The sequence below is a fragment of the Coregonus clupeaformis genome, chromosome 6 (assembly GCF_020615455.1).
Source record: "Coregonus clupeaformis isolate EN_2021a chromosome 6, ASM2061545v1, whole genome shotgun sequence".
NCBI classification, from domain to species: domain Eukaryota; kingdom Metazoa; phylum Chordata; class Actinopteri; order Salmoniformes; family Salmonidae; genus Coregonus; species Coregonus clupeaformis.
The window spans coordinates 12,229,733-12,254,835 of record NC_059197.1 but is presented as its reverse complement, the minus strand read 5'-3'; the positions used below and the strand labels follow the sequence as shown (position 1 = coordinate 12,254,835).

At 46.4% G+C, this 25,103-nt stretch overlaps 1 protein-coding gene across 5 annotated transcripts in view; it reads right to left on the bottom strand.

Annotated features, from left to right (window-relative positions):
* The window catches only part of LOC121567671 (protein CASP), a 159,557-nt gene that overhangs the window by 99,051 nt on the left and 35,403 nt on the right, over positions 1–25,103 (bottom strand). For all 5 annotated transcript variants that reach the window (XR_006001147.2, XM_041877873.2, XM_041877874.2 and 2 more), the window contains exon 3: positions 9,349–9,396. Coding sequence is in view for 4 of the 5 variants with exons in the window: in XM_041877873.2 (XP_041733807.2) it covers positions 9,349–9,396 (48 nt within the window). In the remaining variant the exon portion in view is untranslated. The remainder of the gene's footprint in view (positions 1–9,348; positions 9,397–25,103) is intronic.

The following is a 25,103-nucleotide window of genomic DNA, read 5'->3' as shown; positions in this document are numbered from 1 at the left end:
GAAGTGCTCTTATTCTCCATGGACTTTACAGTGTCCCAAAACTTTTTTGGAGTTAGTGCTACAGGATGCAAATTTCTGTTTGAAAAAGTTAGCCTTTGCTTTCCTGACTGCTTGTGTATATTGGTTCCTAACTTCCCTGAAAAGTTGCATATCGCGAGGGCTATTTGATGCTAATGCTGTACGCATACAGGTGTTTTTGTGCTGGTCAAGGGCAGTCAAGTCTGAGGAGAACCAGGGGCTATATCGGTTCTTAGTTCTGTATTTTTTGAATGGGGCATGTTTATTTAAGATTGAGAGGAAATTACTTTTAAGGAACAACCAGGCATCCTCTACTGACGGAATGAGATCTATATCCATCCAGGATACCTGGGCCAGGTCAATTAGGAAGGCCTCCTCGCTAAAGTGTTTTAGGGAGCGTTTGACAGTGATGAGGGGTGGTCGTTTGACCGCGGACCCGTTACGGACGCAGGCAATAAGGCAGTGATCGCTGAGATCCTGGTTGAAGACAGCTGAGGTGTATTTAGAGGGTATGTTAGTCAGGATGATATCTATGAGGGTACCCATGTTTACGGATTTAGGGTTGTACCTGGTAGGTTCGTTGATAATTTGCGTGAGGTTGAGGGCATCTAGCTTGGATTGTAGGATGGCTGGGGTATTAAGCATATCCCAATTTAGGTCACCAAGCAGTACAAACTCTGAGGATAAATGGGGGCAATCAATTCACATATGGTGTCCGGGCACAGCTGGGAGCTGAGGGGGTCTGTAGCAGCGGCAACAGTGAGAGACTTATTTCTGGAAAGGTGGATTTTTAGAAGTAGAAGCTCAAACTGTTTGGGCACAGACCTGGATAGTATGATAGAGCTCTGCAGGCTATCTCTACAGTAGATTGCAACTCCACCCCCTTTGGCAGTTCTATCTAGACGGAAAATGTTATAGTTGGGGATGGAAATTTCAGAATTTTTGGTGGCCTTCCTGAGCCAGGATTCAGACACTGCTAGAACATCAGGGTTGGCAGAGTGTGCTAACGCAGTGAATAACTCAAACTTAGGAAGTAGACTTCTGATATTTATGTGCAAGAAACCAGAGACTTTTACGATTACAGAAGTCATCAAATGATAGCGCCTGGGAGTAGGAGTGATACTGAGGACTGCAGGGCCTGGGTTAGCCTCTACATCACCAGAGGAACAGAGGAGGACTAGAATAAGGATATGGCTAAAGGCTTTAAGAACTGGTCTTCTAGTGCGTTGGGTACATAGAATAAAGGGGGCAGATTTCCGGGTGTTATAGAAAAGATTCAGGGCATTATGTACAGACAAGGATATGGAAGGATATGAGTAAAGTGGAGGTAACCCTAGCGTTGGGTAACAATGAAAGAGATAGCATCGCTAGAGTCATCAATTGAGTCGGTCTCCGCGTGTATAGGGGAGGTGCAAATGAGCTATCTAAGGCAGGTTTAGCTAGGCTGGGGTCTACAGTGATATAGTACAATTAGAAATAACTTGAAACAACAATAAACTAACCATGTTTGGGCTGAGGCTAAACATAAACAGGGATGTAGTACCGTAGAAAAGGAACAGTCCAGCAGATATCAGCTGTATAGCTGAGTTATCATAAGGTCGGTGGTGAAGCACTAGTAAGAGGCCACGGCTAGCGTGTGCTAGCGGGCCAGGGCTATCAGATGGATGGAATCTTCGTGGTTAACGTCGTAACCACATCAGACGATTTCGTCCGCAGACCAGTCGTGTAGGATCGGCGGGGCTCCGTGTCAACACTAGGTGGTCCCGTCCGGTTGACAGAGAGGTAGATAGCCGGGAGATGGGCGATGGGCCTAGCTCAGGATGATTTGATTAGCCAGACCACAGCGTCCGTTTTGTTGTAGCTGGCTGGTGGTAGCTAGCTGGTAGCGATGAAATCCGGAGTTAAGGTCCAGTGATTCAGTGATTCGGCGGAAAAACTGATATGTTCTGGGTCGATAACGCGCTGTGCAGACTGGCGAATATCCGGTGATCAATGTCCAGTGATTAAAATTAATCCCATGAAAAAAAATCCAATGTCCTGGGTGAAACACGCTAGCTGTGGCTAATAGCAAATAGCAAGTAGCTAGTTAGCTGGCTAGCTAGTTTCAACTGGAGATTCTAGATTCTAGATAAAGGTAAGTCAAGGTAAGTCAATAATAGAATCCGTTCCACATTGAGTGAGGCGGGTTGCAGGAAAGTATATCTTGTAGAAGGATGAAAAGTCTGATAGGGAAATATGTACGAAAAATAGGGTATTTACAGGCTATTTACAGACAGACGATAAAAACACAACTGCACTACTACGCCATCTTGGATCTTCACTTTTTCCATATTTTGTTACGTTACAGCCTTATTCTAAAATGGATTAAATTGCCTCCCCCCCCATCAATCTACACACAATACCCCATAATGACAAAGCAAAAACAGGTTTTTAGAAATGTTAGCAAATTTATAAAAAACTGAAATAATCTCATTTACCTAAGTATTCAGACCCTTTACTGTTCAGTACTTTGTTGAAGCACCTTTGGCAGCGATTACAGCCTCGAGTCTTCTTGGGTATGACGCTACAAGCTTGGCACAACTGTATTTGGGGAGTTTCTCCCATTCTTCTCTGCAGATCCTGTCAAGCTCTGTCAGGTTGGATGGGGAGTGTCGCTGCACAGCTATTTTCAGGTCTATCCAGAGATGTTCGATCTGGTTCAAGTATGGACTCTAGCTGGGACACTCAAGGATATTCAGAGACTTGTCTCGAAGCCACTCCTGCGTTGTCTTGGCTGTGTGCTTAGGGTCGTTGTTCTGTTGGAAGTTGAACCTTCACCCCAGTCTGAGGTCATGAGCACTCTGGAGCAGGTTTTCATCAAGGATCTCTCTGTACTTTGCTCCGTTCATCTTTCCCTCGATCCTGACTAGTCTCCCAGTCCCTGCCACTGAAAAACATCCCCACAGCATGATGCAGCCACCACCATGCTTCACCGTAGAGATGGTGCCTGGTTTCCTCCAGATGTGACCCTTGGCATTCAGGCCAAAGAGTTAAATCTTGGTTTCATCAGACCAGAGAATCTTGTTTCTCAAGTATGAAAATGTATGCACTCACTCTGGATAAGAGCGTCTGCTAAATGACTCAAATGTAAATGGTCTGAGAGTCCATTAGGTGTCAAGCTGGCTGTCATGTGCCTTTTACTGAGGAGTGGCTTCGGTCTGGCCACTCTACCATACAGGCCTGATTGGTGGAGTGCTGTAGAGATGGTTGTCCTTCTGGAAGGTTCTCCCATCTCCACAGAGGAACTCTGGAGCTCTGTCAGAGTGACCATCGGGTTCTTGGTCACCTCCCTGACCAAGACCCTTCTCCCCCAATTGCTCAGTTTGGCCGGGCGGCCAGTTCTTGGAAGAGTCTTGGTGGTTCCAAACTTATTCCATTTAAGAATGATGGAGACCACTGTGTTCTTGGGGACCTTCAATGCTGCAGACATTTTTTAGAACCCCTCCCCAGATCTGTGCCTCGACACAATTCTGTCTCGGAGCTTGGTTTTTGCTCTGACATGCACTGTCAACTGTGGGACCTTATACAGACAGGTGTGTGCCTTTCCAAATCATGTCCAATCAATTGAATTTACCACAGGTGGTCTCCAATCAAGTTGTAGAAACATCTCAAGGATGATCAATGGAAACAGGATGCACCCGAGCTCAATTTCGAGTCTCATAGCAAAGGGTCTGAATGAAGGACATTGGGGTGACCTGTGTGTGTGTGTGTGTGTGTGTGTGTGTGTGTGTGTGTGTGTGTGTGTGTGTGTGTGTGTATGGAAGGCAGTCCCAGTGATAAGGGCTGGTAATGCGAAGCGGAGTCGGAGGGCTGGGATAATGGAAATTCATATCTGATCAACGGACCAGCAGAAAACACAAAATTGGCCACACGGACACTAAAAACCTGTGCGAACAGAAGTCTATTTGATTCTTATGACCCAGAGGAATCCACTTTTCAATGACAAATCAAGAGAGAGGGATGCATCAGATTTGGTTTCTGTTACCAAACATACAATATTCACAAAGCCCCTGTCTTGAAAAACCCAAACTGGCGCCGACGAAGATGGCGGCCTCGCGACTAGCTCTGCAGTATTTTGTAAGGAAACTTTGCAGTATTTTGTTTTTCTATGTAATATTTTTTTATTAGCTCAGAAAGTGTTTTGTATCATTACATACAGCCGGGGAAAACTATTGGATATCAGAGCGGCGGTAACTCACCAGCATTACGACCAGGAATACAACTTTCCCGAAGCAGATCCTTTGTTTACTCTCCCCAGGGCAACTGAACTGATTCCAGCGGCTGACCCAAAACATTGCCGGCGGAGGAGAGGCACTCGGAGCGGCCTGCTGGTTCGACTTAGGTGGCGCGCCCAAGTATACTACTCGCTAATGTTCACTCTGAGCAAGGATTTCTTTCCAGAGAGACATCAAGGCCTGTAACATACTTTGTTTCACGGAAACATGGCTCTCTTGGGATATTCTATCGAAATCGGTCCAGCAAGAGGGGTTCTCAGTTCATCGCGCAGACAGGAATAAATATCTCTCCGGGAAGCAGAAGGGCAGAGGTGTGTGTTTCATGATAAACGACTCATGATGTCATTGTAGTAACATACAGGAACTCGAGTCCTTTTGTTCACCCGACCTAGAATACCTCACAATCAAATGCCGACCGTAATATCTCCCAAGAGAATTTTCTTTGGTTATAGTCACGGCCGTGTATATCCCCCCTCAAGCCGATACCACGACGGCCCTCAAAGAACTTCACTGGACCTTATGCAAACTGGAAACCACATATCCTGAGGCTGCATTTATTGTAGCCAGGGATTTTAACAAAGCAAATTTGAGGACTAGGCTGCCGAAGTTCTATCAAGATATCGACAGTTGAACTCGCGCTGCCAAAATCCTCGACCATTGCTATTCGAACTTCCGGGATGGTTATAAGGCCCTCCCCCGCCCTCCTTTCGGCAAATCTGACCACGACTCCATTTTGCTCCTACCTTCCTATAGGCAGAAACTCAAACAGGAAATACCCATGCTAAGGACTATTCAACACTTCAACGCTTCAAGATTGTTTTGATCACACGGACTGGGATATGTTCCGGGTAGCTTCTGAAAATAATTTAGACGAATACACTGAAACGGTGACTGAGTTTATCAGGAAGTGTATAGGTGATATTGTGCCCACTGTGACTATTAAAACCTACCCTAACCAGAAACCGTGGATAGATGGCAGCATTCGCACAAATCTGAAAGTGCGAACCACCGCATTCAACCATGGCAAGGTGACTGGGAATATCGCAGAATACAAACAGTGTAGCTACTCACTCCGCAAGGCAATTAAACTGGCAAAACATCAGTATAAAGACAAAGTGGAGTCGCAATTCAACGGCTCAGACACGAGACATATGTGGCAGGGTCTACAGACAATCACGGACTACAAAAGGAAAACCAGCCACGTCGCCAACACCGACGTCTCGCTTCCAGACAAGCTAAACACCTTCTTTGCACACTTTGAGGATAACACAGTGCCACTGACGAGGCCCACTACCAAGGACTGTGGCCTCTCCTTTTCCGTGGCCGACGTGATTAAGACATTTAAGCATGTTAACCCCTGCAAGGCTGCTGGCCCAGACGGCATCCCTAGCTGCGTCGTCAGAGCACGCGCAGACCAGCTGTCTGGTGTGTTTATGGACATATTCAATCTCTCCCTTTCCCAGTCTGCTGTTCCCACATGCTTCAAGATGGCCACCATTGTTCCTGTACCCAAGAAAGCAAAGGCAACTGAACTTAATGACTATCGCCCTGTAGCACTCACCTCTGTCATCATGAAGTGCTTTGAGAGACTAGTCAAGGATCATATCACCTCTACCTTACCTGTCACCCTAGACCCACTTCAATTTGCTTACCGCCCCAATAGATCCACAGACGATGCAATCGCCATCACACTGCCCTATCCCATCTGGACAAGAGGAATACCTATGTAAGAATGCTGTTCATTGACTATAGCTTAGCATTCAACACCATAGTACCCTCCAAGCTCATCATTAAGCTGGCGGCCCTGGGTCTGAACCCCGCCCTATGCAACTGGGTCCTTGACTTCCTGACGGGCCGCCCCCAGGTGGTGAAGGTAAGAAACAACATCTCCACTTCACTGATCCTCAACACTGGGGCCCCAAAAGGGTGCATGTGCAGCCCTCTCCTGTACTCCCTGTTCACCCATGACTGCGTGGCCAAGCACGCCTCCAACTCAATCATCAAGTTTGCAGACGACACAACAGTAGTAGGCTTGATTACCAACAACAGTAGTAGGCTTGAAATCTTCAAGATCCTTGGTGTACACATCACCGACAAACTGAAATGGTCCACCCACGCAGACAGTGTGGTGAAGAAGGCGCAACAGAGCCTCTTCAACCTCAGGAGGCTGAAGAAATTCAGCTTGGCACCTAAAACCCTCACAAACTTTTACAGATGCACAATTGAGAGCATCCTGTCGGGCTGTATCACCGCCTGGTACGGCAACTGCACCGCCCGTAACTGCAGGGCTCTGCAGAGGGTGGTGCGGTCTGCCGAACGCATTATCAGGGGCAAACTACCCGCCCTCCAAGACACATACAGCACCTGATGTCACAGGAAGGCCAAAAAGATCATCAAGGACATCAACCACCCGAGCCACTGCCTGTTCACCCCGCTATCATCCAGAAGGCGAGGTCAGTACAGGTGCATCAAAGCTGGGACCGAGAGAATGAAAAACAGCTTCTATCTCAAGGCCATCAGAATGTTAAATAGCCATCCCTAGCACATTAGAGGCTGCTGCTGCCTATTGCAATCACTGGCCAATTTAAGAAATGGAACACTAGTCACTTTAATAATGTTTACATATCTTGCACTACTCATCTCATATGTATATACTGCATTCTAGTCTATAATATTCTACTGTATCTTAGTCCATGCCACTCTGTCATTGCTTGTCCATATATGTATATTTTCTTAAATTCCATTCCTTACTAGTTTTGTGTGTATTGGGTATATGTTGAGAAATTGTTAGATATTACTTGTTAGATATTACTGCACTGTCGGAGCTAGAAGCACAAGCATTTCGCTACACCCGCTATAACATCTGCTAAACACGTGTATGTGACAAATAAAATTTGATTTGAACTCAAATATAAATGTAACATGTAACAATTTCAAAGATTTTCCTGAGTTATAATTCATAGAAGGAAATCAGTCAATTGAAATAAATTCATTAGGCCCTAATCTATGGATTTCACATGACTGGGCAGGGGCACAGCCATGGGTGGGCCTGGGAGGGCATAGACCCACCCACTTGGGAGCCAGGCCCAGCCAATCAGAATGAGTTTTTCCCCACAAAAGGGCTTTATTACAGACAGAAGTACTCCTTAGCACCCCCCCTCCCCCTCCTCCTCAGACGATCCCGCAGGTGAAGATGCCGGATGTGGAGGTCCTGAGCTGGCTTATGGTAGAGAAAAGAACATTCAATTCTCTGGCAACAGCTCTGGTGGACATTCCTGCAGTCAGCATGCCAATTACACACTCCCTCAAAACTTGAGACATCTGTGGCATTGTGTTTGTGTGACAGAACTGCACATTTTAGAGTGGCCTTTTATTGTCCCCAGTACAAGGTGCACCTGTGTAATGATCATGCTGTTTAATCAGCTTCTTGATATGCCACACCTATCAGGATGATGGATTATCTTGGCAAAGGAGAAATGCTCACTAACAGGGATGTAAACAATTTTTGTGCACAATTTGAGAGAAATAAGCTTTTTGTGCGTACGGAACATTTATGGGATCTTTTATTTCAACACATTAAAAATGTGACCAACACTTTACATGTTGCGTTCATATTTTTGTTCAGTATAGATTACAGGGTTGACCTGTAGTAGGAATACAACACCACAGACAGGGAAGGTTCATCAACAACGGGGCTATAGATCACTGGATAACAGGTCCTAACAACCGTCAGGGTGAAACATGAGGAAGTAGAACAGCACATAAATACTATTACATGCATCTATGTAGCTGGTTTATTTGACAGGGCGAAGGCACAATGATTAGGCCCAACCTTAATCACAATACAAGTCTGTGTGTATAATAATCATAATTTGCAAATAAATTCATTAAAAATCCTACAATGTGATTTTCTGGAATTTTTTCTCTCAATTTGTCTGTCATAGTTGACGTGTACCTATGATGAAAATTACAGGCCTCTCTCATCTTTTTAAGTGGGAGAACTTGCACAATTGGTGGCTGACTAAATACTTTTTTTCCCCCACTGTACATGTGCGTGTGACAGTGTGTGTGTGTGTGTGTGTGTGCGTGCAGTGGAAAACAGCTGACAAAGTGAAATAACACATGTCCTGCTGCACCACATCAAAACTCCATATTCTTTATAGGATCACCAAACACTGTGTGAAGGCCCTGAAATTACAGCACATTAAAATAACAACTGGCTGCTACTCTCAAAGAGAAAGAAGAACCATAACCCAAATGTTAAACTGGAATATTCTCTGCCCTGCGGCAAGGCAGCCCTGTCACATTGGATGTGTGTGTGGCTCAGGGAAGTGAAATCATGGGGTAGAAGTAGAATGTCCACCCACTCCACCCCCATAACGCCCAAGTCTACAACAACAGCTTCCATGGGAGGAGGACGAGTGTTATGATGAAATGATGACTCAGAGGGGAATAAACAAGGATAGTCTTAGAATAAAAACACACTGCTGACAGAGAAAACTCCTCTCACAGCGCAGAACAGTAAGATATTGGCCTCTGTATTCATTAAGACATCAACAACGCTGGAAACAAATTAGTGATGTATAAAAAAACAACTAAAATCCAGCATCCCCCTAGAAACGTGCAGCCATGCAGAATGAGAGGAACTAAGATTAGTGGGCTGTGATTGGCTGATGCCAGGGTTTTTGTTGTGTCTCTCTTTTCACAGGATACAATTTAAACATGGCCAGGGGGCTACATGACAGAATGAAGAGAGGACAGTAATAGAGAGAAGAGGTCACAAAAACAGGAGAATATAGGAGAAAACTAAAATCTCTCTCTCTCTCTCTCTCTCTCTCTCTCACACACACACACACACACACACACACACACACACACACACACACACACACACACACACACACACACACACACACACACACACACACACACACACACACACACACACACACACACACACACACACACACACACACACACACACACACACACACACACACACACACACACACACACACACTGTACTGAAATACAAGAGGAGACACACACGCCTTACCTCTCCCTGGAAACTCTTGAGCAGGGGAGCCACCTGTTTTCTTACATCCTGAAAGACACAGAAGAAACCGTTTAGAATGGATCGTTTCCAGAGTCACTGATAAACACACAGTACTAATCTAATACTGTTGTAGTCTTACATCATAGAGTTTCACCCACACTGGCATCAGCCTGTTTAACCACATCAACAATATTCAGAGCAAATCAACCTAGCCTCAGCCCCAGAGTCCTATTGCATAGCAATAGGTCATGAGTCAGTAGTTTCTGATTAGATACCCAGTCAAGTATATATCTCGGGGAACAGGCAAATCCACACACTGTCAGTTAGCTAGATTAAAGCCCTGTCGAGATACAGTGGAGAGTACAGTAAACTACAGTACAGTACACTATAGTAAACTACAGTACACTACAGTACACTATAGTAAACTACAGTAAACTACAGTACACTATAGTAAACTACAGTACAGTACACTATAGTAAACTACAGTACAGTACACTATAGTAAACTACAGTAAACTACAGTACACTATAGTAAACTACAGTACACTATAGTAAACTACAGTACAGTACACTACAGTAAACTACAGTACAGTACACTATAGTAAACTACAGTACACTACAGTAAAGTACACTACAGTAAAGTATAGTACACTACAGTACAGTACACTACAGTAAAGTACACTACAGTAAACTACAGCACACTACAGTAAAGTACACTACAGTAAACTACAGTACACTATAGTAAACTACACTACAGTACACTACAGTAAACTACAGTACAGTACACTATAGTAAACTACAGTACACTACAGTAAAGTACACTACAGTAAAGTATAGTACACTACAGTACAGTACACTACAGTAAAGTACACTACAGTAAACTACAGTACACTACAGTAAAGTACACTACAGTAAACTACAGTACACTACAGTAAACTACAGTACACTACAGTAAAGTACACTACAGTAAAGTACACTACAGTACACTACAGTACACTACAGTACACTATAGTAAAGTACACTAAAGTAAAGTACAGTAAAGTACACTACAGTACAGTAAGACAGAATGGGGCATTCTGTACAGATGGCATGGCTCTAGCTGCATGGCTCATGGCTCCAGATAGACTCTTTAGATCAGGAACATCATGTAACTAACTACATATTGGAGTGTGTGTTTCTGTGTACACTTCCATTATAATAAAGTGCCTTTCCATTGTTTGACTGCCCCTGCGTAGGTCAGGGCCTGTATCCACAAAACTTAGGTCAGGGCCTGTATCCACAAAGCTTATGTCAGGGCCTGTATCCACAAAGCTTAGGTCAGGGCCTGTATCCACAAAGCTTAGGTCAGGGCCTGTATCCACAAAGCTTAGGTCAGGGCCTGTATCCACAAAACTTAGGTCCGGGCCTGTATCCACAAAACTTAGGTCCGGGCCTGTATCCACAAAGCTTAGGTCAGGGCCTGTATCCACAAAACTTAGGTCAGGGCCTGTATCCACAAAGCTTAGGTCCAGGCCTGTATCCACAAAACTTAGGTCCGGGCCTGTATCCACAAAGCTTAGGTCCGGGCCTGTATCCACAAAGCTTAGGTCCGGGCCTGTATCCACAAAGCTTAGGTCAGGTCCTGTATCCACAAAGTTTAGGTCAGGTCCTGTATCCACAAAGCTTAGGTCCAGGCCTGTATCCACAAAGCTTAGGTCCGGGCCTGTATCCACAAAGCTTAGGTCAGGTCCTGTATCCACAAAGTTTAGGTCAGGTCCTGTATCCACAAAGCTTAGGTCAGGTCCTGTATCCACAAAGCTTAGGTCAGGTCCTGTATCCACAAAGCTTATGTCAGGGCCTGTATCCACAAAGCTTAGGTGAGGGCCTGTATCCACAAAGCTTAGGTCAGGGCCTGTATCCACAAAGCTTAGGTCAGGGCCTGTATCCACAAAGCTTAGGTCCGGGCCTGTATCCACAAAGCTTAGGTCCGGGCCTGTATCCACAAAGCTTAAGTCAGGTCCTGTATCCACAAAGCTTAGGTCAGGGCCTGTATCCACAAAGCTTAGGTCAGGGCCTGTATCCACAAAGCTTAGGTCAGGGCCTGTATCCACAAAGCTTAGGTCAGGGCCTGTATCCACAAAGCTTAGGTCAGGGCCTGTATCCACAAAGCTTAGGTCCGGGCCTGTATCCACAAAGCTTAGGTCAGGGCCCGTATCCACAAAGCTTAGGTCAGGGCCCGTATCCACAAAGCTTAGGTCAGGGCCTGTATCCACAAAGCTTAGGTCAGGGCCTGTATCCACAAAGCTTAGGTCAGGGCCTGTATCCACAAAGCTTAGGTCCGGGCCTGTATCCACAAAGCTTAGGTCCGGGCCTGTATCCACAAAGCTTAGGTCAGGGCCTGTATCCACAAAGCTTAGGTCCGGGCCTGTATCCACAAAGCTTAGGTCCGGGCCTGTATCCACAAAGCTTAGGTCCGGGCCTGTATCCACAAAGCTTAGGTCCGGGCCTGTATCCACAAAGCTTAGGTCAGGGCCTGTATCCACAAAGCTTAGGTCAGGGCCTGTATCCACAAAGCTTAGGTCAGGGCCTGTATCCACAAAGCTTAGGTCAGGGCCTGTATCCACAAAGCTTAGGTCCGGGCCTGTATCCACAAAGCTTAGGTCAGGGCCTGTATCCACAAAGCTTAGGTCAGGGCCTGTATCCACAAAGCTTAGGTCAGGTCCTGTATCCACAAAGCTTAGGTCAGGGCCTGTATCCACAAAGCTTAGGTCAGGGCCTGTATCCACAAAGCTTAGGTCAGGGCCTGTATCCACAAAGCTTAGGTCAGGGCCTGTATCCACAAAGCTTATGTCAGGGCCTGTATCCACAAAGCTTAGGTCAGGGCCTGTATCCACAAAGCTTAGGTCAGGGCCTGTATCCACAAAGCTTAGGTCAGGGCCTGTATCCACAAAGCTTAGGTCAGGGCCTGTATCCACAAAGCTTAGGTCCGGGCCTGTATCCACAAAGCTTAGGTCAGGGCCTGTATCCACAAAGCTTAGGTCAGGGCCTGTATCCACAAAGCTTAGGTCAGGGCCTGTATCCACAAAGCTTAGGTCAGGGCCTGTATCCACAAAGCTTAGGTCCGGGCCTGTATCCACAAAGCTTAGGTCAGGGCCTGTATCCACAAAGCTTAGGTCAGGGCCTGTATCCAAAAAGCTTAGGTCAGGGCCTGTATCCACAAAGCTTAGGTCAGGGCCTGTATCCACAAAGCTTAGGTCAGGGCCTGTATCCACAAAGCTTAGGTCAGGGCCTGTATCCACAAAGCTTAGGTCAGGGCCTGTATCCACAAAGCTTATGTCAGGGCCTGTATCCACAAAGCTTAGGTCAGGGCCTGTATCCACAAAGCTTAGGTCAGGGCCTGTATCCACAAAGCTTAGGTCAGGGCCTGTATCCACAAAGCTTAGGTCAGGGCCTGTATCCACAAAGCTTAGGTCAGGGCCTGTATCCACAAAGCGGCTCAGAGTACGAGTGCTAATCTAGGATCTGTCCATACAATCTTATTCATGATGATCTAAAAGTCAAAACTGATGCTAGATCAGCAATCCTACTCAGATGCTTTGTGGGTAAGGGCCCTGGCCAGATGCTTTGTGGGTAAGGGCCCTGGCCAGATGCTTTGTGGGTAAGGGCCCTGGCCAGATGCTTTGTGGGTAAGGGCCCTGGCCAGATGCTTTGTGGGTAAGGGCCCTGGCCAGATGCTTTGTGGGTAAGGGCCCTGGCCAGATGCTTTGTGGGTAAGGCCCTGGCCAGATGCTTTGTGGGTAAGGGCCCTGGCCAGATGCTTTGTGGGTAAGGGCCCTGGCCAGATGCTTTGTGGGTAAGGGCCCTGGCCAGATGCTTTGTGGGTAAGGGCCCTGGCCAGATGCTTTGTGGGTAAGGGCCCTGGCCACCCCCAGCCCATGTAGCGTACGTTATGACCCCACTGACCCTATTCTCACCTCATCAGGGGTCACCCAACGACCTATTGAAATAATGACATCATCGCCTCCCTCCTCCATCACTAAACGATCATCATCCAGCCCTTCCAAGAAATGAATAATCTGGTAGAGACATCACTCACTCCCAGAGAGCAAGGTAGAGAAATCACTCACTCCCAGAGATCAAGGTAGAGAAATCCCTCACTCCCAGAGAGCAAGGTAGAGAAATCACTCACTCCCAGAGAGCAAGGTAGAGAAATCACTCACTCCCAGAGATCAAGGTAGAGAAATCACTCACTCCCAGAGAGCAAGGTAGAGACATCACTCACTCCCAGAGAGCAAGGTAGAGAAATCACTCACTCCCAGAGATCAAGGTAGAGAAATCACTCACTCCCAGATATCAAGGTAGAGAAATCACTCACTCCCAGAGAGCAAGGTAGAGAAATCACTCACTCCCAGAGAGCAAGGTAGAAAAATCACTCACTCCCAGAGAGCAAGGTAGATAAATCACTCACTCCCAGAGATCAAGGTAGAGAAATCACTCACTCCCAGAGAGCAAGGTAGAGAAATCACTCACTCCCAGAGATCAAGGTAGAGAAATCACTCACTCCCAGAGATCAAGGTAGAGAAAGAGAGCTGCCTAAACTAAACTAATTATTCAGTTGAGGCTAATGGAGAAACTAATACTACCACAGCGTTCTTGTTTATTCAGAGACTTCAGAGACAAAAACAGGTGTGTGTGTGTGTGTGTGTGTGTGTGTGTGTGTGTGTGTGTGTGTGTGTGTGTAACGGCTACTCAGTCGACAATTCCCACTCCCTGTCAGTCTGGCCATCTGTCTGTTTGGCTGGGAGGAGGATGAAGTTGACCCTACAGACACTCATCTAATGTCTTTTTTTTTTTTTTTTTAGGTCTTTCCACCCTGTAGTCAAGGTTACGATTTGGGGAGAGTGAACTTCTTCCTGGAGCGTCCCAGATCACTCCCTCAAAGAAGTATATCCAATACTAGCCACACCACACGGCCATTGGGCAACTGTTGTGATGTCATCAATGCTCGACTACAATGTAGCATCACGGTGTCAGGCTGTCAGTAAAGCTAAGACTAAAGCGTGAATGTACTATTCACACAGCTAACCACATTAGATGAATTATTACATACTACGACCTTTCAGTCCATATGAGAAAGTCTGTTTTAAAATTGCCTTCCTCAATAACCATTACCAGGAGAACAGTCCATGAAGAGCACAGCTCAGTAAAGTACTGTGGTGGACAGACTCATCTGGGTGAACCTGGTCTGATGTGGATGAGTTTAACCTGGTCTGATGTGGATGAGTCTAACCTGGTCTGATGTGGATGAGTCTAACCTGGTCTGATGTGGATGAGTCTAACCTGGTCTGATGTGGATGAGTCTAACCTGGTCTGATGTGGATGAGTCTAACCTGGTCTGATGTGGATGAGTCTAACCTGGTCTGATGTGGATGAGTTTAACCTGGTCTGATGTGGATGAATCTAACCTGGTCTGATGTGGATGAGTTTAACCTGGTCTGATGTGGATGAGTCTAACCTGGTCTGATGTGGATGAGTTTAACCTGGTCTGATGTGGATGAGTTTAACCTGGTCTGATGTGGATGAGTTTAACCTGGTCTGATGTGGATGAGTCTAACCTGGTCTGATGTGGATGAGTCTAACCTGGTCTGATGTGGATGAGTCTAACCTGGTCTGATGTGGATGAGTCTAACCTGGTCTGATGTGGATGAGTCTAACCTGGTCTGATGTGGATGAGTCTAACCTGGTCTGACGTGGATGAGTCTAACATGGTCTGATGTGGATGAGTTTAACCTGGTCTGATGTGGATGAGTCTAACCTGGTCTGATGTGGATGAGTCTAACCTGGTCTGACGTGGATGAGTCTAACCTGGTCTGATGTGGATGAGTCTAACCTGGTCTGATGTGGATGAGTCTAACCTGGTCTGATGTGGATGAGTCTAACCTGGTCTGATGTGGATGAGTTTAACCTGGTCTGATGTGGATGAGTCTAACCTGGTCTGATGTGGATGAGTCTAACCTGGTCTGATGTGGATGAGTCTAACCTGGTCTGATGTGGATGAGTCTAACCTGGTCTGATGTGGATGAGTCTAACCTGGTCTGATGTGGATGAGTTTAACCTGGTCTGATGTGGATGAATCTAACCTGGTCTGATGTGGATGAGTTTAACCTGGTCTGATGTGGATGAGTCTAACCTGGTCTGATGTGGATGAGTTTAACCTGGTCTGATGTGGATGAGTTTAACCTGGTCTGATGTGGATGAGTCTAACCTGGTCTGATGTGGATGAGTCTAACCTGGTCTGATGTGGATGAGTCTAACCTGGTCTGATGTGGATGAGTTTAACCTGGTCTGATGTGGATGAGTCTAACCTGGTCTGATGTGGATGAGTCTAACCTGGTCTGATGTGGATGAGTCTAACCTGGTCTGATGTGGATGAGTCTAACCTGGTCTGATGTGGATGAGTCTAACCTGGTCTGATGTGGAATAGTCTAACCTGGTCTGATGTGGATGAGTCTAACCTGGTCTGATGTGGATGAGTCTAACCTGGTCTGATGTGGATGAGTTTAACCTGGTCTGATGTGGATGAATCTAACCTGGTCTGATGTGGATGAGTTTAACCTGGTCTGATGTGGATGAGTCTAACCTGGTCTGATGTGGATGAGTTTAACCTGGTCTGATGTGGATGAGTTTAACCTGGTCTGATGTGGATGAGTTTAACCTGGTCTGATGTGGATGAGTCTAACCTGGTCTGATGTGGATGAGTCTAACCTGGTCTGATGTGGATGAGTCTAACCTGGTCTGATGTGGATGAGTCTAACCTGGTCTGATGTGGATGAGTCTAACCTGGTCTGATGTGGATGAGTCTAACCTGGTCTGACGTGGATGAGTCTAACATGGTCTGATGTGGATGAGTTTAACCTGGTCTGATGTGGATGAGTCTAACCTGGTCTGATGTGGATGAGTCTAACCTGGTCTGACGTGGATGAGTCTAACCTGGTCTGACGTGGATGAGTCTAACCTGGTCTGATGTGGATGAGTCTAACCTGGTCTGATGTGGATGAGTCTAACCTGGTCTGATGTGGATGAGTTTAACCTGGTCTGATGTGGATGAGTCTAACCTGGTCTGATGTGGATGAGTCTAACCTGGTCTGATGTGGATGAGTCTAACCTGGTCTGATGTGGATGAGTCTAACCTGGTCTGATGTGGATGAGTCTAACCTGGTCTGATGTGGATGAGTCTAACCTGGTCTGATGTGGATGAGTCTAACCTGGTCTGATGTGGATGAGTCTAACCTGGTCTGATGTGGATGAGTCTAACCTGGTCTGATGTGGATGAGTCTAACCTGGTCTGATGTGGATGAGTTTAACCTGGTCTGATGTGGATGAATCTAACCTGGTCTGATGTGGATGAGTTTAACCTGGTCTGATGTGGTTGAGTCTAACCTGGTCTGATGTGGATGAGTTTAACCTGGTCTGATGTGGATGAGTTTAACCTGGTCTGATGTGGATGAGTTTAACCTGGTCTGATGTGGATGAGTTTAACCTGGTCTGATGTGGATGAGTCTAACCTGGTCTGATCCTATAGAAAGTAGGAAGACTGCTAACAGCAGTCTCTCCAGTCTTCACTAGATAGAATGAATGGGGGTTGGAGTTGGAGTGAGTAGTCATGCTGTACTTCGCTCCGCAATTAATATGACACACATTACATTACAATGGAACGACTTGATTAGTGTAATGTTAGCTAGCTACATAGTCGTCTTTGTATCAAAGATAAAGGTGTAGTATAGAGAAACTATCGAGGTTCGTTCGCCGTTTTTCAAACAAAGTCAACACCGCAGCCATTGCTAGCTAGCCAACACTACCAGCTAGCAGTACTGTAGCAACTAAATACATTTTACATTTATTCATTTAGCAGACGCTCTTATCCAGAGCGACTTACAGATAGTGAGTGCATAAATTTTTTATACTGCCCCCCCGTGGGAATCGAACCCACAACCCTGGCGTTGCAAGCACCATGCTCTACCAACTGAGCTACAGGATAATTTTGCAATGTAAAACTTCACTTTCTGAACATTCGAGATGTGTAGTCCAGTGTGTAGCTAGCATGACTGACTTTGTGCTAGCTAACAAACGCTTAATTATTTCAGCGTTATGAAAGGAACTAGACACGGACACGAATGATCTGTTTAGTGTGTTAACACACTATTGGTAGTGTGTTGTAACCAAGTATTGGCGCTAAACCGTATGTTATTGGATGCTAGCATGCTAGTTAGCTATGGCGTCATAGGATACGGTGCCCTGGGCGGTTTTCACAGAAGAATACTGTACCAAGTTAGCTAGATGAATAAACTCAGTTAGAATCTATTCCTAGAAAACATTGAACCGCTGTAGTTTACAACAATTATAATTTCTTGGGTGGAAGTTGGGAGAGTTATAGTTGAGTGTTTCAGTGAAAGGTAAGTGAGGGAGGCCCCGCTTTTATTCCGATCTCTTTTGCATTATTGTAGCCATTTTCTGTAGCCTGTCAACTATGTGTCTGTCTATCCCTGTTCTCTCCTCTCTGCACAGACCATACAAACGCTTCACACCACGTGGCTGTTGCCACTAATCTGGTGGTCCCTGCACGCACGACCCACGTGGAGTTCCAGGTCTCTGGCAGCCTCTGGAACTGCTGTTCTGCGGCCAACAAGGCAGAGTTCATCTCAGCCAATGTACCCTCCAGTCCCTCGACTTCTTGGCGCTGACGGACACATGGATTACCACAGAAAACACTGCTACTCCTACTGCTCTTTCCTCATCTGATCATGTGTTCTCGCATACCCCGAGAGCATCTGGTCAGCGTGGCGGTGGCAGAGGAATCCTCATCTCGCCCAAGTGGACATTCTCTATTTTCCCCCTGACCCATCGGTCTATCTCCTCATTTGAATTCCATGCTGTCACAGTCACTAGCCCATTCAAGCTTAACATCCTTATCATTTATCGCCCTCCAGGTTCCCTTGGAGAGTTCATCATTGAGCTTGACGCCTTGATTAGTTCCTTTCCTGAGGATGGTTCACCCCTTACAGTTCTGGGTGACTTTAACATTTAACATTTTAGTCATTTATCAGACGCTCTTATCCAGAGCAACTTACAGTTAGTGAGTGCATACATTTTCATACTTTAACCTCCCTACGTCTGCCTTTGACTAATTTCTCTCTGCCTCCTTCTTTCCACTCCTTTCCTCTTTTGACCTCACCCTCTCACCGTCCCCCCCTACTCACAAGGTAGGCAATACACTTGACCTCATCTTTACTAGATGCTGTTCTTCTACTAATCTCACTGCAACTCCCCTCCAAGTCTCCGACCACTACTTTGTATCCTTTTCTCTCTCACTCTCCTCCAACACTACTCACTCTGCCCCTACTCAGATGGTAATGTGCCGTCGCAACCTTCGCTCTCTCTCTCCCGCTACTCTCTCCTCTTCCATCCTATCATCTCTTCCCTCTGCTAAATCCTTCTCCCTCCGATCTCCTGATTCTGCCTCCTCAACCCTCCTCTCCTCCCTTTCTGCATCTTTTGACTCTCTATGTCCCCTATCCTCCCGGCCGGCTCGGTCCTCCCCTCCTGCTCCGTGGCTTGACGACTCATTGCGAGCTCACAGAACAGGGCTCCGGGCAGCCGAGCGGAAATGGAGGAAAACTAGACTCCCTGCGGACCTGTCATCTTTTCACTCCCTCCTCTCTACATTTTCTTCCTCTGTTTCTGCTGCTAAAGCCACTTTCTACCACTCTAAATTTCAAGCCTCTGCCTCTAACCCTAGGAAGCTCTTTGCCACCTTCTCCTCCCTGCTGAATCCTCCTCCTCCTCCCCCTCCCTCCTCCCTCTCTGTGGATGACTTCGTCAACCATTTTGAAAAGAAGGTTGACGACATCCGATCCTCATTTATTAAGTCAAATGACACTGCTGGTCCTGCTCACACTGCCCTACCCTATGCTTTGACTTCTTTCTCCCCTCTCTCTCCAGATGAAATCTTGCGACTTGTGATGGCCGGCCGCCTAACAACCTGCCCGCTTGTCCCTATCCCCTCCTCTCTTCTCCAGACCATTTCCGGAGACTTTCTCCCTTACCTCACCTCGCTCATCAACTCATCCTTGACCGCTGGCTATGTCCCTTCCGTCTTTAAGAGAGCGAGAGTTGCACCTCTCCTCAAAAAACCTACACTCGATCCCTCCGATGTCAACAACTACAGACCAGTATCCCTTCTTTCTTTTCTCTCCAAAACTCTTGAGCGTGCCGTCTCTAGCCAACTCTCCTGCTATCTCTCTCAGAATTACCTTCTTGATCCAAACCAGTCAGGTTTCAAGACTGGTCATTCAACTGAGACTGCTCTTCTCTGTGTATTGGAGGCTCTCCGCACTGCGAAAGCTAACTCTCTCTCCTCTGCTCTCGTCCTTCTAGACCTATCTGCTGCCTTTGATACTGTGAACCATCAGATCCTCCTCTCCACCCTCTCCGAGTTGGGCATCTCCGGCGCTGCTCACTCTTGGATTGCGTCCTACCTGACCGGTCGCTCCTACCAGGTGGCGTGGCGAGAATCTGTCTCCGCACCACGTGCTCTCACCACTGGTGTCCCCCAGGGCTCAGTTCTACGCCCTCTCCTATTCTCTCTATACACCAAGTCACTTGGCTCTGTCATATCCTCACATGGTCTCTCCTATCATTGCTACGCAGACGACACACAATTCATTTTCTCCTTCCCCCTTCTGATAAGCAGGTGGCGAATCGCATCTCTGGCAGACATATCAGTGTGGATGTCGGATCACCACCTCAAGCTGAACCTCGGCAAGATGGAGCTGCTCTTCCTCCCGGGGAAGGACTGCCCGCTCCATGATCTCGCCATCACGGTTGACAACTCCATTGTGTCCTCCTCCCAGAGTGCAAAGAACATTGGCATGACCCTGGACAACACCCTGTCGTTCTCCGCTAACATCAAAGCAGTGACCCGATCCTGCAGGTTCATGCTCTACAACATTCGCAGAGTACGACCCTACCTTACACAGAAAGCGGCACAGATCCTAATCCAGGCACTTGTCATCTCCTGTCTGGATTACTGCAACTCGCTGTTGGCTGGGCTCCCTGCCTGTGCCATGAAACCCCTACAACTTATCCAGAACGCTGCAGCCCGTCTGGTGTTCAACCTTCCCAAGTTCTCTCATGTCACCCTGCTCCTCCACACACTCCACAGGCTTCCAGTTGAAGCTCGCATTTACTACAAAACCATGTTGCTTGCCTACGGAGCTGTGAGAGGAACGGCACCTCCTTACCTTCAGGATCTGATCAGACCCTACACCCAAACGAGGGCACTACGTTCATCCACCTCTGGCCTGCTAGCCCCCCTACCTCTACGGAAGCAAAGTTCCCGCTCAGCCCAGTCAAAGCTATTCGCTGCTCTGGCACCCCAATGGTGGAACAAGCTCCCCCACGACGCCAGGACAGCGGAGTCACTGACCACATTCCGGAGACACTTGAAACCCTACCTCTTTAAGGAATACCTGGAATAGTATAACAGTAATCCTTCTACACCCCCCCTCCCGAGTGGTGGTTGTCCCACTGGCTATCCTAAGTTGAATGCACCAATTTGTAAGTCGCTCTGGATAAGAGTGTCTGCTAAATGATTTAAATGTAAAAATGTAAATATGGCCTATCCTTTAGAAAATACTGCTAACTGGGGTCTCTCCAGTCCTCACTAGATATGGCCTATCCTATCCTATAGAAAGTACTGCTAACTGGGGTCTCTCCAGTCCTCACTAGATATGGCCTATCCTACCCTATAGAAATTACTGCTAACTGGGGTCTCTCCAGTCCTCACTAGATATGGCCTATCCTATCCTATAGAAAGTACTGCTAACTGGGGTCTCTCCAGTCCTCACTAGATATGGCCTATCCTACCCTATAGAAAGTACTGCTAAATGGGGTCTCTCCAGTCCTCACTAGACATGGCCTATCCTATCCTATAGAAAGTACTGCTAACTGGGGTCTCTCCAGTCCTCACTAGATATGGCCTATCCTATCCTATAGAAAGTACTGCTAACTGGGGTCTCTCCAGTCCTCACTAGATATGGCCTATCCTATCCTATAGAAAGTACTGCTAACTGGGGTCTCTCCAGTCGTCACTAGACATGGCCTATCCTATCCTATAGAAAGTACTGCTAAATGGGGTCTCTCCAGTCCTCACTAGACATGGCCTATCCTATCCTATAGAAAGTACTGCTAAATGGGGTCTCTCCAGTCCTCACTAGACATGGCCTATCCTATCCTATAGAAAGTACTGCTAAATGGGGTCTCTCCAGTCCTCACTAGACATGGCCTATCCTATCCTATAGAAAGTACTGCTAAATGGGGTCTCTCCAGTCCTCACTAGACATGGCCTATCCTATCCTATAGAAAGTACTGCTAACTGGGGTCTCTCCAGTCGTCACTAGACATGGCCTATCCTATCCTATAGAAAGTACTGCTAACTGGGGTCTCTCCAGTCGTCACTAGACATGGCCTATCCTATCCTATAGAAAGTACTGCTAACTGGGGTCTCTCCAGTCGTCACTAGACATGGCCTATCCTACCCTATAGAATGTACTGCTAACTGGGGTCTCTCCAGTCGTCACTAGACATGGCATATCCATCCTACATATAGTCATACATCATTCATATCATTATCAATTATTATAACCTGGGTGGTTCGAGCCCTAAATGCTGATTGGCTGACAGCTGTGGTATATCTGATCATATACCACGGGTCTGATTATTTTTATTTTTTTACTGCTATAATTACGTTGGTAACCAGTTTATAATAACAATAAGGCACCTCAGGGGTATGCGGTATATGGCCAATATACCACACCTAAGGGCTGTATCCAGGCACTCCGCGTTGCGTCGTGCTAAGAACAGCCATTGGCCGTGGTATATTGGACATATACCACACCCCCTTGGGCCTGAATACTTGTTTTGGATTGGCTTGAAGGGCATTCTAGAGCTTGCATTATTTCCCTATAACACGCGCAGTGGGGACCTGTCATTCACATTTTTAGCAAAGAAAATATACAGTACCAGTCAAAAGTTTGGACACAACTACTCATTCAAGGGTTTTTCTTTATTTTTAGTATTTTCTACATTGTATAATAATAGTGAAGACATCAAAGCTATAAAATAACACATATGGAATCATGTAGTAACCGAAAAAGTGTTAAACAAATCAAAATATATTTTATATTTGAGATTCTTCATATAGCCACCCTTTGCCTTGATGACAGCTTTGCACACTCTTGGCATTCTCTCAACCAGCTTCACCTGGAATGCTTTTCCAACAGTCTTGAAGGAGTTCCCACATATGCTGAGCACTCGTTGGCTGCATTTCCTTCACTCTGCTGTCCGACTCATCCCAAACCATCTCAATTGGGTTGAGGTCGGGGGATTGTGGAGACCATCACTCTCCTTCTTGGTCAAATAGCCCTTACACAGCCTGGAGGTGTGTTGGGTCAATGTCCTGTTGAAAAACAAATGATAGTCCCACTAAGCCCAAACCAGATGGGATGGCATATCGCTGCAGAATGCTGTGGTAGCCATGCTGGTTAAGTGTGCCTTGAATTCTAAATAAATCACAGACAGTGTCACCAGCAAAGCTCCCCCACACCTTAACACCTCCTCCTCCATGCTTTACGGTGGGAAATACACATGCGGAGATCATCCGTTCACCCACACCGCGTCTCACAAAGACATGGCGGTTGGAACCAAAAATCTCAAATTTGGACTCCAGACCAAAGGACAAATTTCCTACCGGTCTAATGTCAATTTCTTGTGTTTCTTGGCCCAAGTAAGTCTCTTCTTATTGGTGTCCTTTAGTAGTGGTTTCTTTGCAGCAATTCGACCATGAAGGCCTTATTCACACAGTCCTCTCTGAACAGTTGATGTTGAGATGTGTCTGTTACTTGAACTCTGTGAAGCATTTATTTGGGCTGCAATTTCTGATGCTGGTAACTCTAATTAACTTATCCTCTGCAGCAGAGGTAACTCTGGGTCTTCCATTCCTGTGGCGGTCCTCATGAGAGCCAGTTTCATCATAGCGCTTGATGGTTTTTGCGACTGCACTAGAAGAAACTTTCAAAGTTCTTGACATTTTCCGGATTGACTGATCTTCACGTCTTAAAGTAATGATGGACTGTCGTTTCTCTCTGCTTATTTGAGCGGTTCTGGCCAAAATATGGACTTGGTCTTTTACCAAATAGGGCTATCTTCTGTATACCCCCCCTACCTTGTCACAACACAACTGATTGACTCAAACGCAATAAGAAGGTAAGAAATTCCACAAATGTACTTTTAAGAAGGCACACCTGTTAATTGAAATGCATTCCCCATGACTACCTCATGAAGCTGGTTGAGAGAATGCCGAGAGTGTGTAAACCTGTCATCAAGGCAAAGGGTGGCTACTTTGAAGAATCTCAAATATAAAATATGTTAGGATTTGTTAAACACTTTTGGTTACTACATGATTCCATGTGTTATTATTAATTATTATTTCATAGTTTTGATGTCTTCACTATTCTACAATGCAAAACAGGCATTTTTTTACATGTTATTTTGGCATTAATACGTTTCACATATCAGTTTGCAAACAATGTAAAAAATTAATAAAAAATACATTGAGTTAATAAAGCAGCATACAAACATGATCTCTTTTTCCCCACCTCCCATTCAAATCAAATCCAAATTTATTTGCCACATGCGCCGAATACAACAGGTGTAGACATTACAGTGAAATGCTTACTTACAGCCCTTAACCAACAATGCATTTATTTATTTTTTATAAAAAAAGAGCAGAAGTCAAATAAAATAACAATAGGGAGGCTATATACAGGGGGGTACCGGTGCAGAGTCAATGTGAGGTGGCACCGGCTAGTTGAGGTAATATGTACATGTGGGTAGAGTTAAAGTGACTATGCATAAATAATTAACAGAGTAGCAGCAGCGTAAAAAGATGGGGTGGGGGTGGGGGGGCAGTGCAAGTAGTCCGGGTAGCCATGATTAGCTGTTCAGGAGTCTTATGGCTTGGGGGTAGAAGCTGTTGAGAAGTCTTTTGGACCAAGACTTGGCGCTCCGGTACTGCTTGCCGTGCGGTAGCAGAGAGAACAGTCTATGGCTAGGGTGGCTGGAGTATTTGACAATTTTGAGGGCCTTCCTCTGACACCACCTGGTATAGAGTTCCTGGATGGCAGGAAGCTTGGCCCCAGTGATGTACTGGGCCGTACGCACTACCCTCTGTAGTGCCTTGCGGTCGGACGCCGAGCAGTTGCCGTACCAGGCGGTGATGCAACCAGTCAGGATGCTCTCAATGGTGCAGCTGTAGAACTTTTTGAGGATCTGAGGACCCATGCCAAATCTTTTCAGTCTCCTGAGGGGGAATAGGCTTTGTCGTGCCCGCTTCACGACTGTCTTGGTGTGTTTGGACCATGATAGTTCGTTGGTGATGTGGACACCAAGGAACTTGAAGATCTCAACCTGTTCCACTACCACCCCGTCGATGAGAATGGGGGCGTGCTCAGTCCTCTTTGTTTTCCTGTAGTCCACAATCATCTCCTTTGTCTTGGTCACGTTGAGGGAGAGGTTGTTATCCTGGCACCACACGGCCAGGTCTCTGACCTTCTCCCTATAGGCTGTCTCGTTGTTGTCGGTGATCAGGCCTACCACTGTTGTGTCATCGGCAAACTTAATGATGGTGTTGGAGTCGTGCCTGGCCATGCAGTCATGGGT